Source organism: Syzygium oleosum, unplaced genomic scaffold, assembly GCF_021117445.2.
Source record: "Syzygium oleosum isolate NSW1041296 unplaced genomic scaffold, Sole_v2.1 Sole_v2.14, whole genome shotgun sequence".
Taxonomy (NCBI): domain Eukaryota; kingdom Viridiplantae; phylum Streptophyta; class Magnoliopsida; order Myrtales; family Myrtaceae; genus Syzygium; species Syzygium oleosum.
In genome coordinates this window covers 7,667,063-7,680,170 of record NW_026607498.1, presented here as the reverse complement: position 1 = coordinate 7,680,170, position 13,108 = coordinate 7,667,063, and the positions used below count along the sequence as shown (strand labels likewise).

General features: G+C 39.3%; 1 protein-coding gene and 1 pseudogene across 3 annotated transcripts; one reads left to right on the top strand and one right to left on the bottom strand.

Moving 5' to 3' along the window:
- Window positions 1–1,365: 1,365 nt before the first annotated feature.
- On the bottom strand, window positions 1,366–7,542 carry LOC115661740 (uncharacterized). 3 transcript variants are annotated; one of them, XM_056317616.1, is made up of 13 exons: window positions 7,220–7,539; window positions 6,653–6,887; window positions 6,437–6,511; window positions 6,266–6,340; window positions 5,806–5,903; window positions 5,356–5,597; window positions 4,737–4,822; window positions 3,870–3,967; window positions 3,282–3,522; window positions 2,746–2,883; window positions 2,156–2,401; window positions 1,991–2,052; window positions 1,366–1,646 (listed from the first exon to the last, which is right to left on the bottom strand). In XM_056317616.1, exons 1-13 carry the CDS (start codon window positions 7,325–7,327, stop codon window positions 1,476–1,478), a joined length of 1,875 nt encoding a protein of 624 aa, XP_056173591.1. In that variant the 5' UTR covers window positions 7,328–7,539; the 3' UTR covers window positions 1,366–1,475. The 3 variants fall into 3 exon arrangements, with proteins under 3 accessions (XP_056173591.1, XP_056173590.1, XP_056173589.1); XM_056317615.1 differs by lacking the exon at window positions 4,737–4,822 and having other exon boundaries at window positions 3,870–3,969; window positions 5,359–5,597; window positions 6,653–6,846; window positions 7,220–7,542; XM_056317614.1 differs by lacking the exon at window positions 4,737–4,822 and having other exon boundaries at window positions 3,870–3,969; window positions 5,359–5,597; window positions 7,220–7,538.
- A 415-nt stretch (window positions 7,543–7,957) lies between these two features.
- LOC115661733 (putative disease resistance protein At1g50180) lies at window positions 7,958–11,676 on the top strand (annotated as a pseudogene).
- The last annotated feature ends 1,432 nt before the right edge of the window (window positions 11,677–13,108 follow it).

Sequence of the window (13,108 nt, the reverse complement as noted above, 5' to 3'; positions counted from 1 at the left end):
ACTCTGTTCTATGCCTGGTAGAAGCTCTTGAAGAATTCGCTACTCTCACTGGACTGCGGTTTAACCCTGACAAATGCCAAATATTTTTCTCTGGGTTAAATGAGGAGGAAAAGCTTCTTATATTGGACCATACGCCTTTTCCCGCAGGTACTCTCCCTATCAAGTACTTGGGTGTTCCTCTTATTACTAAAAGACTCACCCACTCAGATTGCAAAAGCCTTACTGATAAGATATTCAAGAAAATTGAAAGTTGGGGAATGAAGCATATGAGTTATGCGGGTCGGTTACAACTAACCAAATCGGTCCTTATATCTATCTGCACGTACTGGATGCAAATGTTTCTTCTTCCGAAGCAAACTATCTATGAGATTGAGAAAAAGATTCGCCACTTCCTATGGGTTGGGTCTTCAACAAACCGTGGATCGTACAAAGTTGCATGGCGTGTAGTATGCTCACCCAAAAAGGAAGGAGGGTTAGGATTGCCTGATTTGAACCTATGGAACAAAGTGTTATTAGGGCGCACAATGTGGAATCTTATCAATCATCCATCTTCTTCACTTTGGAGCTCCTGGGTCCACAGTACAAAATGCAGAGGAACCCCATTTTTTGCGAGATGGACATGAAGGGTAGTATGGCCTGGAGTTGGCGATGTCTTCTCAAACTACGTCATGTCCTAACCCCAGTCATGTCTAATCCAAGATATTGTTGTCATGATGTCTTGGATGAACTTAGACACGAGAGTCCGGCTGTGGAGTGGTATAACTTAATATGGAGTAGCGGCGTTAGCAAACACAATTTTATTGGTTGGCTAGTATGTAGGGATAGGCTTCCGACAGCAGAGATCATATCACGGTGGATGACTTCAGTTGATGTTCAATGTACCTTCTGTAGGGCAAGTATAGAGAACACGACTCACCTTTTCTTCCAATGCGAATGGACAGGTAGCATCTGGCGTAATATTCTTGCGCAACATGGGATTAGGCGTAATGTATGGGGATGGAATGAGGAGCTTCAATGGATGGTTAGAGCAACAAGAGGCAAAGATTTGGCAGCGAAACTCCTCAAAGTATCTTTCCTAGCGACTGTATATTGCACTTGGATGGAGCGCAACCATAGGCGGTTTCAAAACAATCCAACTGACATTCAGATTATTTTGGCGAAGGTGCGGAAAAATGTAAGAGGTAGAGCTTCACTATACAAAAAAATCAAACCTTCGCAAGCTAACTTTGTTTTAGCTACTTTATGGAGACTTCCTACCTCCATATTCTCGAATTATTAGTACTAGTTGTAATGCCGGGGAATGCCCCTAAGCTGCTGTACATCATCTGTTATATACTACTTACATTTTACACCAAAAAAAAAAAAAAACCAGAGCTCGACTGTACATATTTCACGTGTGATAGGCACGAGATTCTTGAGCACTCCATCCAGATTCTTGACAGTAGCAATATAGTTGACTGAGCAATGATCATGGTTCAAAATCCAAGATCAAAACTTGGACACTCGGCCTTCACTTTCAATGGATCCCTATCTCCTTCGGGGGTTGTCTTTTCATCATCAGCATCACCATGAGAACCGCATGAAAGAGAAGCTTCTGAAGCTAGATTGTTGCCACAGCATTTGGGGTCAGCTGGCTCGTGAGAAGGCTGTAAAGGATAATTGCAGCAGATGTATATGCTAGTCATACAAAGCTCAGTGAAATTAGGAATGACCTCTAGGTAAATAAAGAACTAGATTTTGGACTGGGATGTATTAGAGAATTTAAGTAGGTCCTGATGCATCAAGTTTGAAAATTCCCTACAAGCAGTAGCTATCTGCTGCTAACTTCCTTCAGCTTGTAACCAAAGAGTTTCAACAAAAATATCAAAACTCACTAAGTTCTAATGGAATTTCAAGATGCTCAGAGTCACAACCTTGCCACCAACGGGTCAAAATAGAGCTCAAAGAATTGATTACTGTGAATAGAATAGGACAAGTAGATGTGAAATACCTGTGAGTGGCCAATTCCAAAGTCCACCGTAGAGTAAAATTCATTGAAATCAGAGGCCGAGTCTGATGAGATTTTACAATGTCAGATGAGGAAACATAAAATACGAGAAATCTAACATCAAAATTTAAAAGATGCTAAAGTGAGTGAAATCACACTAAAATAAACCTTTAGACTTCATGAGACCAGGCAACTTTTCATTGCCAGTGGTATCAGTTAAATTTCCAGTGTCCACATTCTCCACTGAAGCTAGTTTAGCAGCTGGCGCTCTTTGTCTTTGAGCACCATCATAAGAATTATTTGAATGCTGAAGCTCCTTTGTTAGTGAAGCAAAAGTTGCCTCCCTCTCACGTGAATTTTCCGCAATGGCAACTTGATCTAATGGTTTTCGGAGGACAGATAATATTTGATAGGCTGCATCGATTGGATTAAGAGATCATTTGCAAGTTGGAGTAACATAACACAGTTTCCTCCAACAAACATGAGAGTTGACTTTGAAGGAAATGCAAAATAAAGTGACAGTGCTGCATCAATATCTATAAGATCAAACCCAAGCTTGATTGCATGACATTCTTCTTTCTAGAGCAGGTCCATGAAACAATTTATCCATTTGTGGGCTTTACAAAGCTTACTGTAAAATATTCGACGCAACTGAATAAGATAACTGTATTTGCATTGTGCCTAAACCTAATTACACATGGGATAGATAGTAACTTCAAAAGGCAGAAGAGAATCCTCATGATCAATGGAGAAATCACCATTACGTAGAGGCTTGGTCTCGGGAACTCTCTTGATGCAATCTGTGCTTTTCATACCAGATATTCCACTGTTTGAATCTAATTCTCTCGCTGGATGGACCTTCCCTGGAGTTTTGTCTCCATGTTTTCCCCAGAGTACTGTAACATCCAAAGATAAAGGGTTAGGCATCACATCATAGAGGCACATAGAGTTTTTTTTTTTTTGGTAAGGGCACATAGAGTTAATATCAAGGGAAGAAAGAATTAGATGCTCCATTTCTGAAGCATCTTGAGGTGACCATATCAGGTGTACAATCCACCTCAAATAAGTGCCGCTTCCTTGGTTAGGGAGGTAGCAACTTTCTCTTAAGATATTCTCTCAAAATTTTCATCTACAACTCTATCTTAATACCCACAGATATACCTATATAACCTCTTCAGCACTTCACTAGGACATAGCTACAACAGATAGGATGCATTAAGGAAAACTACAACTATAGACAATAAAGCTATTGAAACATCTGAATAGCATAGGATGAATCAATAATGCTGCAAACCTCCCAGGATGGATTGATCAACTTTAACACCATTCCCCTCCCCATGGCCTTTCCACATCTCTCCAGCGGCGCAACATGGTTCACGATCATTCAAACCCATCGGCACCTTTTCTTCTACTACATGTTCCTCAATATCAACTAAGTGAGAATCGAATACCAGTGATTTTCCAGTTCCCAGCACTTCGTCTTTCCTAAGAAATTTATTCACCAAGACTTTCCTGCTAGCATCATACAGTGTGACCTGAATGATCCAAGGGCGAAAAAATAATGAGCTTTCCTAAGAAATTTATTCACCAAGACTTTCCTGCTAGCATCATACAGTGTGACCTGAATGATCCAAGGGCGAAAAAATAATGAGCAGAAAAGTAATTCCAGGACGTATACAGAAGGGGTGCTTAAGGCCTTTTAACTTTTTTGGGTAGTGAAATGCATTTGAATTAGTGTGCTACTTGGGGCACATAATAAACCATTTTCCAAAAAACAGATGAAGTGATTCATGTTGGATCAGCAAACAAAGTAGCCAGCCCAATTTAATTAAAGAACAGTGGCTTAAGGATGAAAACATGTTTGAAAGTGCTTCAGAATGACCTGCCTCCCTAGGGATCCGCGAACTTCAAGCTGCAAAAAACCATCATGGTATTTCTTGGCCTTTTGAGTTACTTGTGTCGTGTACAAAACCTGCCATTCTACATGACAGGAAAGTGTTAATCTCCAAGTCGGACATGCTCAGTTAAACTAACACAAAATAACGGGAGGACACCACCCACAAAAGAACATTCACATGCTCATGCGTGTTGGAAACGACTGAAGAATAATGATGAACTTGTTATTGATTTCGTTATTACCATAACCTCAAGCTAAAAGGAGGCAGTAAATACACAGCAATATCAAGAACGTAATAGGCTAGTTAATGAAAACTTCATTAGAAAATCTATCGGGAAGTAAACGAACAACTGGCTATTTAATGAAAAAATTCATTAGAAATGTAACAACCATTAAGGAATATCCTGAGGAATCCATGTAACTCGGTTCATTGCCCTCCTCTTTTGCATGAGGTTCTCTTATTTATGACTCATTCTTAAGTACTTAAATAAGGGTGCTAGAGCTAGGACAATCTCAAGAACGTAACCAGACAAGGTGAATTATGGATTTTTCAAATGAACGGACGTACTCAGACCACCTCTGAAGCACAAAGCCGAAAACTCAATAGATAGTTTCATATAAGGTAAAGCTTTTATTTCTGTCATATCTAAGAAATTTTAAGAATCCACCAGGTTAAGCAGTATAATGTTTTGCCTATGACAAGTGCAAAAAAGTCTCCTAACTGGAAACTTTGATTTCATAAGCCAAAAAATTGTCAGATCATGATCACGTAAGAACATGCAACAAACGTATAGACCAGGCAACTAGTAAATACTTGTGGCAAACTGAATATGCATATAAACAAAATCTGACCTGTTACACTTGAGTTTCCAGCATCAAATATGCTCTCCTTTGCCCCATTCTGATGCATCTGACCATTTTTTTCTTCTGAAAGAGTACTAATGAATACATGTTTCAGTGCATCACAAACAGAATCAGGTAATTATTGTAGATCATGCAAAACATGAAGAGAAGAATCATGCTCCTTAACAAAAAAGAAAGAGATAATATTATAACAATGAAGATTTTCAATTGTCATCTTTTTTTATCTGGTCAATGAAGAAAGTGTTAACTTCACATAAAAACAATGAATTGACTAATGGCATCTGCAAGTTCAAGGACTTGTGGAAACCATCCCACGTATTGTGAACATCCCATGAACTTGTGTTCTTAAAGCTACGAATCACATTGTGTTGGAATATCATTTTACTAAGTATGAAGTATCCCCCAATAGCATCAATTGCAGAGCAGCTGAATTATTGGGTAGATGGGAATATAAACAATCAGGGAGAAAATGTTGACAATCTATTGGCAGTTCAAGACTTTAAGCCAGGAGTTAAGGCAAATTACCTCCGTATAAAGACTAAACAGGAAAAATGAATAATTTTTAGAACACCAGCAAACAGATAAAATTGAACTGCATTCCAGGTACCTTTTTACAGCAGATTTAACGGTAGTAACATTATGCTGCTGCTTTTGCATATTTAATTTGTGAAGAGAATTGATGCTGTTTCCACATGCATTAAGATCCCTTAAAGATTCATGGTTTGCTTCACTGTTGCCAACTTCAACCAAATGACCAGGAAATTCCATCATCTCCCCAGGGCTTACTTCTTCAGCTTTGTTCAGGAACCTACTATCTAAAAGTTTCCAGCTCATATCATACAAGAAAACCTGGTAAAAGACCCAAATAAGGTTTGAATCATCTGAGCCATATTTATCCTGGCAAATTTTTTTCTCTAGTCTACTGAGAAAGGTGTACATCACGAAGAAGAAAACCAACTAATAAAGGAAGGAAGAGCTGAAGTTTAATTCAGCAACAAGATAGCTGGTATTATCTAAGGGTAAAAATCCGAAGGAGATGTAGACTGTAGAGCTTGACCTGCCTAGTCATAGATCCACTGCTCATACAACGTAAGAAGCCATCATGATATTTCTTCGACTTTTGAGTTAAGTGTGTTGTATACAAGGTGTGCCAATCTATATCAAAAGGAATATCATGTCAACTGCAGTGCTGAGACAACAATAACAAACTTTTGAATATAACTGCATAGAGAATATCGAGACCAGTTTTCTAAGGGAAGTTTGAATATATCCTAAGAAGCTCCAATGATTTTCAGAAAAGCCATGAAAATATATGAAACCGCTGTGGTTGAGAAGATTTGATATAAAAAGCATCAGAGTTGAGAGTTGACCTTGAAAAGATTCTGTATGTAGTATAAAGATGTGCAGAAACTGTACCCCAAAGAAAATCAAGAACGGATTCACAATCCAGGAGATACATCTAGAGAAAGACACGGCCTGGCATGGGCAAATATGAGTCAGCAAAAGTCCAAACTCACCTGCCATACTCGAAGTCCTTGAGTTCGGACTCGCCTGCAATATACCGTACTTGTTCATTTCATTCTTCTTGAATTCTGGAAATCAAAAAACAAAAGAAACCTCATGCTAAGTTTTGTACCCAGCATTTACTTGCAGTTGAAAGAGAGATTATGTAGGATATCATCGCCAACCTCTAATAATTTTCTGCGATGGGCTTAGGCCGATTGCCTGCTGTTTATCCTTCTCCACTTTGGTCTTCTCATCTCCTTAAAAGACAGCAAAGTGGATTATATAATAGAGGTAGATGATGAGCACAACATTGCGAATGTACAAGTATGAGTCGTCAAATGTCAAACCAATGGAGACACCAGCATTAAGAAAGACAAATATGTAAGAACAGACAATACCGGCGCAATCAGATATGTTGACGAACTTCTTTCTGTGAAGCAAATTTGTTTGCTTAAGAACTTTATTTTCTCGGCTGCGAGTGTAAGTATCATCGGGAGGCTTTTGCCCTCCTTCAGGCTCTCCAACATCAACCAAATAAGCGTTGAACGTCAGTGTCTCACCGGAGCTAACAACTTCATCATTCTTCAAAATCCTGCATTCCAACAGCTGCTCGCTGTCATCATACAGCATTACCTGTCAAAACATCCGACCATCAATCACGGAATGACCTAATCTACTCAGAACAAGCTCGATCCCGGAGAGTACAACGACCAAAAGCCCAGAACAGAACAATCCCGCGATGACAGTCGAAATCGAAATCCGAAAGGATGCTATTCAGCTCAATCGAGCGACCTAAATTCGGGGAAAAGACGGTGGCAAATCGATTGCCGCTGCATTTTCGACATAGACTAGCCAATCAAACTCGAGAGTGTCCGAGCCCAATCGAAGCTAACTAAAATTTTCCGATTCGAGTTGAGCTGGGACATGAATGGCGGAGATCAGTAAGCGAGAGGCCGGCAACGCACCTTGCCGGCGGAGGAGTGGAGAGAGAGGAAGCCGTCGCGGTAGACCTTGCGCTTCTGCTTGAGGTGCTTCGTGAAGGTGACGTTCCACTTCGCCGGAGCTTCATCCATGGCGGTTGCTGCAGCATTTGGGGGATGAAGATGAAGATGAAGAAGAAGAAGAAGAAGAACTTCTAGGGATTTCGAGAGCTGCGAGTGATTGCTGCGAGAGTGAGTGATACCGCTTCTGAGAGCTTATATAGTCGTCGTGGCGGGAGATGAATCATTAAATATGAGCGCGAAACGAGCTTAAGAGCCTCTCTAGGAAGACCGACTGACGACGACGGTGCTTTTGTTACGCTTTTTTTTTTTTTCCTTTTTTTCTTTTTCCGGCCTGAACGTATCCTATTTTATATTTATTTTACAAGATATTGCGGATGCCATGTGCTATGCGCAGGTTGCAGAAGCCTGCTCTCGCTCACGCGTCCTCACCCCCGGCCCTCCCGATTGTTCCGCATTTTCTGCCATAACATTCAAAGACAAGAAAGCATCGGATTCGTGATTGCTGTCGAGCAAATTCTTTACCCTTTCAAGAAGTTTTGATTAAATTCTGTTGGTGCGATTTTCTTGCGTCGGTGGATATAGAATATGTGATTATCAATGCAATATGTAACTTTCTAAGGTACTTATTCCTTTCCTCTCTTCTTTGCAACTCGAGGGCCTTTATGTTCTCGGCTTGTTAACGCATTGGAAGTGAATTTGTCAAGTCATTCTCTATCGTAAGTTCCACTAATCACCGTCAAGCAGTGCAATACCAATGGCCGAGCCAGTTATTTCGTCCGTGGGGCCGACAATAGGAAAGCTGCTCATCGACGAGGCCAAATTCTTGTGGGGCGTGGAGGGCCAGGTTGAGGACTTGCTAAGGGAGCTGAACCTGATCCAGAGCTTGCTAAGGGATGCGGACGCGAGATGTGAGCACGACCGAGCTGTCGGAGAATGGGTCGCCCAACTCCGAGACATTGCCTATGATGCCGAGGACGTCATCGAGCAATACATCCTCGGAGTTGCGCCAAAGAAGGAACTTAACATCGTCAAAGCGTATGGTGGCTTCGTGGCAAAGTGCATGTGCTTGCAGGTTCGTATGGTGGGGATAGAGATCGATGGCTTAAAATCCAGCATCTCCAATATGAGAACGAGTATGCAGGCTTATGGCATACAAATGGTGAATGAGGGCAAACACAAACGCACGAGAGCTTCCACGCTGAAACCGACTTATCCCCATTTCAAGGAGGATTTTGTTGGGAGCGAAGATAGTGTTAAGGTGTTGGTAATTGAGCTGTCGAAGGATGGAAAACAGCACGGAGTTATCTCTACATAGGGAATGGGTAATTTGGGTAAAACCAGACTTGCTAAGAAAGTCTTCGCTCATAATGAAACGAAGAACAATTTCAATGGTTTCATTTGGGCTTGTGTATCTCAACCTCAAGAATACCACGTGAAAGATATCTTGACGGGTATTCTTGTTGAGTTGATCCCTGACCAAAGAGAGGGCGTTATGCACATGAGAGATGACGAATTGTTTGATACTCTATATAAGATCCAACAAGAGGAGATGTATCAGGGTTCTTGATTATATTTGGACCCAAGAGGCATGGGACAATCTTCAAGCCGCATTCCCAGTCGAGAACACAAGAAGCAAGCTATTGATAACGACCCGCAACAAAGACGTAGCGGAGTATATCGATCCTCATGGTCTTTTCCATAAACTTCAGTGCTTATCAAACCTGGAGAGCTGGGATTTGCTGAAGAAGAGGGTGTTCCCTGAAACAAAAGGTAAGGCTTTTTTTAAGGTTATTATCCTAAGATACAGTAGCTTTGAGAGATTATATTGCTTCAAGAGGTTATTATAGTCAGAGACAATGGTACAAATACGAGGTAGTTCATTGCTCAGTTTGGCCGTTTAGAAGGTTTAACAATTTATGAATCGATAGTTACTACGAATGACTGATATATGGAGTATTAGGCATCAAAGCTTTGATATAGGGGGAAAGAGAGGGAAATTGTCCAAAAAGTCATAAACCTATTGTACGGCAGCTAATTAAGTCCTAAATCTTTTAATTATGCCAGTTCTGTCCTAAACCTTTTGACAATTTGTCAATTCATTCATAAACCTTTCAATTATATCAATTTAGTCATATATCTTTTGAGATTTTGCCATGTTAATCCTAAACCATTAAATGAATTGCCTATGTAGTCCTTTCGGCTAAGTTTGGTCAAAGTTTGTTGATGTGGTGGTTTAGTCAGCACCGACTGTCCTATATGATGTGACCGACGCTAACGGAGACAGTTTTTTAATTTTTTTTAAAAGTTTTTGAAATTTTATCTATTTTTTATTTATTTTTTATTCTTTTCTTTTCTTTTTTCCTTCAATATGCTAGCGGGGCCGCCAACCCCTGGGCAAGTGCTCGATTGCCCTCTATATGGCCCTCGCAGTTACCCGCAAGGGCTCGTAACGCCCTAGCCGACCACAAAAAACAAAGACAATACATTACATTTGTTAATTTAGGGTTCTTGATATTTCAAGCGTAGATGAAGGCATGTATAGGAGCTTTGTTGTGGTCCCTATAGCCTTTCCCCTTATAAAAGCATAAATGAACCATAGATTATAAAGAACTATAGCATCTTTCTTATATATCTATAATTAGATATTCTTCCTCGAAGTTATTTTCTCATGATAGTTGTGTCTTCCTGTGATTACTGAGTTGCAATTTGTTTCCTGCTATTGTGTAATAATCACTGAAGATATGAAGAGGGTAGGAGATGAACTCCTTAAGAAGTGTGCAGGATTACCCTTGGCCGTCACCATGCTTGGTGGACTTCTGGCGGTCAATGAGTGGGAGACGGTTTACAAAAATATCAATTCGCATTTTAGTGATAAGAGTGATGTATCAAAGGTGTTGGTCTTAAGCTATGAAGATCTACCATGGCATCTAAAACCATGCTTCTTATATTTGGGTAGCTTTTCGGATGATGCAAAAATCCCTGCAACAAAGGTTCTTCACTTGTGGATTGCTGAAGGCTTTGTGTCGTTGAATGCATATGATGAAGAGAGAGAAATTCAAGTGGAAGATGTAGCAAAGCAATATTTAATGGATTTGGTTAACAGGGGAATGGTTCAAGTATGATTCAACTTGAGTGGAAAAATCAAAACCTGCCACCTCCATAACCTGATGCGAGACTTATGCGTCTCTAAGGCTACGCAAGAGAGTTTTCTAAGCATTCTTAACATTCAAGAGGACAATGAGATGGATGATTTTTCTTCTTCTATGGCAATAAAGTCAACTTGCAAAACACGAAGGCTTTCTCTCAATATGCACATGACTGCTGAAGGAAACATGATTCCGAGCGTAAAACCAATAGGAAAGACTATGTTCCACCTTCGAACTCTCATGTTCTTCGGATATGTCGGAGGGATGTCGGAGCAATTTCAACCTATTTTCATTAAATGTAAGTTTCTTAGAGTTCTGGAACCGGAGGGCATTCATAGTAAGAGAGGAATTTTGACCGACTCAGTGGGAGACATAGTCCTTCTAAGATGCTTAAGTTTAGGAGGAAGTGTGTTCAAGGGCTTGCCGAAATCTACGGGGAACCTAGTATGCATGGAATTCTTGGACCTACGAGTAATAGATTTAGTTGAGGTAACCTTGCCAAATGTGTTGTGGAAGATGAGAAGGTTGAGGCATCTCCATCTTCCCATCTATTTTGCCGTCGATGACTTGAAGAAGTTGCGATTGGACTCTTTAAAAAATCTACGGACATTGAGAAACTTTAATCTAAAGAACTGTGATGTGATCGATGTAGGTAAACAAACCAATCTGCGAAAACTAATTGTCTGCAACCAGTTCGTTTGGGACGAGTTCAAGATAATTCCACAACTTGCTAAATTCACTTTGAAACATCTCCGACCCTCATATTTTAGATTCACAAGCTATGGTACATTCATTGAAGGTAAATTGAGTAAAATGTCAACCTATCCATATTCCTGTAAACTATCGATGAAAGGAATAATAGAGAAGTTACCAGAACATAAAAATCTATCCCAGCAGCTGAGGAAGCTGATCTCAATGAAGTCCCGGCTCGAAGAAGATCCTATGCCAATATTGGAGAAATTGCATCACTTGGCTGTTCTCGTATTGGAGACTGCTTTTATGGGAAAGGAAATGGTTTGCTCTGCCGGAGGGTTTCCTCAACTCAAGTATTTAGTTCTTGATAATCTGCAAAATTTGGAGAAGTGGAGGGTCGCTGAAGGAGCCATGCTTCATCTTTCTCAATTAAGGATTAGCAAATGTTTCAAATTGAAGACAAGACCTGAAGGAGTTTACGAATCTGGTGGTTCCGAAGACATAGGTGATGACGATAATGACATGACGAGTTTTCTTTCCAAGGTGAGTATTGCTGCCACTTCTTATCAGAAGAATTAAAGTGAGGGAATTTAGTATACTGACTGATAATGCAGACTTGATGTTAAAAGTGATGTGGTAGCGAATATTGTTGGGTGTTGGGATAGGACTCGCTTAATTAAAACATGATCACAGTATGTGATATTCCTTTGTACAAGATTTGGTATACAAATCACATATATCTACCTACTGTACCTAATTATTATATTTAGACAGGTTTTCTAAATTTTCTTTGCAACATTACTTTATAAAGAAATGATATAAGTTCATCTAATCGAGCCGACTTGAACTATTTTCCAAATAAGGCCCATAAAAAAATTACTCTAGGTTGGGGCCATATGCACAGGTCAAAAGTTTGGACTTAGCTGGGTCATGGGGCTCACAAGTGTTTCATAAGCCTTTAGGTAACCAGTCTCTAAGTCTGTGTCCCTGGATTATAAAAAATAAAAAAAAAGACCCATAAAAAGTTTTGATGTCGAGTGAAGAATTTTTATGTGCACCATTGATAAATTACCTCTGCAATTTACTTAAAAAGGATTAATAGTTATTCCACTATGATATGAAGTTGTATAATAAGTATTTTCAACAGAGTTTTTAAGTGATCATGACATTTTGAATCGGATCTATATCTATGCAAATGGAGGCAGTTTTAGAGATTTTCTACTCTTTTTTTGTCCATTTGCATATTTCGCAATGGACAGCTAACTTATTGTTTCTCTACTTTATTTGTAACTCCTTTGTGTGAAAAATATTTTTTTGAATTACTTAACAAATTCTATAAACTCTATAAATATCAATGACAATATTGTGTTCGCTAATTCATTTATTCAAGTTGTTCGCAAATTCTTTAAGTTTATATCATGATTATTATCATCTAGTAATAAATTAACATTAAGTCATCTTTACGCTTAAATACATTGTCCATCATCTTTTATCATAAATTTGTCAAATAATTCATGGATTACATCTAGTTAATTGCATTATGGCTATAGGACATGAATACTGCTCAATAGTTCCACACCCTAATTAATTCAAACCTTTTAACCGCAGGAGATACAGGAGTTAAAAGAGGTTTTTGAAAGTTGGCCGTGAGGTAAACAACAAATTGTCGAGTAATTAGTATTTTTGAGAATGTCTTAGCAATCGATATATAAATGTCTTAGCATTTCTTTTTTAAGAAAATTATCTTAATCTTTTCCTGATGCAGTGGATTAAAAGAAGCCGAAGGGAAGGAAAAGAGCACAAGCCTTCGTACTAGGGAGAACTCTCTGGTAATGTAGTTTAATTCAAAGTTTACTTGGATCGCGGTTCGGTAATAAATAACAGGCACTTCATGTTTTCTCTTTTCTGGAATTTCAATGTTATGAATTATGATTGGGCTAAGATATTATTATTCAGACGACTAGTTAAAAGATTAAGCTGCATCCTCTTTAACTTGAGCTAGCTCAAGAAT

What these genes read in the sequence shown, in the direction of transcription:
- LOC115661740 (XM_056317616.1), bottom strand. Translation starts at nt 7,327, where the DNA reads ATGGATGAAGCTCCGGCGAAGTGGAACGTCACCTTCACGAAGCACCTC. An exon ending in TCCACTCCTCCGCCGGCAAG is followed by an intron (nt 6,888 to 7,219) that starts GTGCGTTGCCGG and finishes ATGTTTTGACAG; the next exon opens with GTAATGCTGTATGATGACAG. An exon ending in TGGAAACTCAAGTGTAACAG is followed by an intron (nt 3,968 to 4,736) that starts GTCAGATTTTGT and finishes CCTGTCATGTAG; the next exon opens with AATGGCAGGTTTTGTACACG.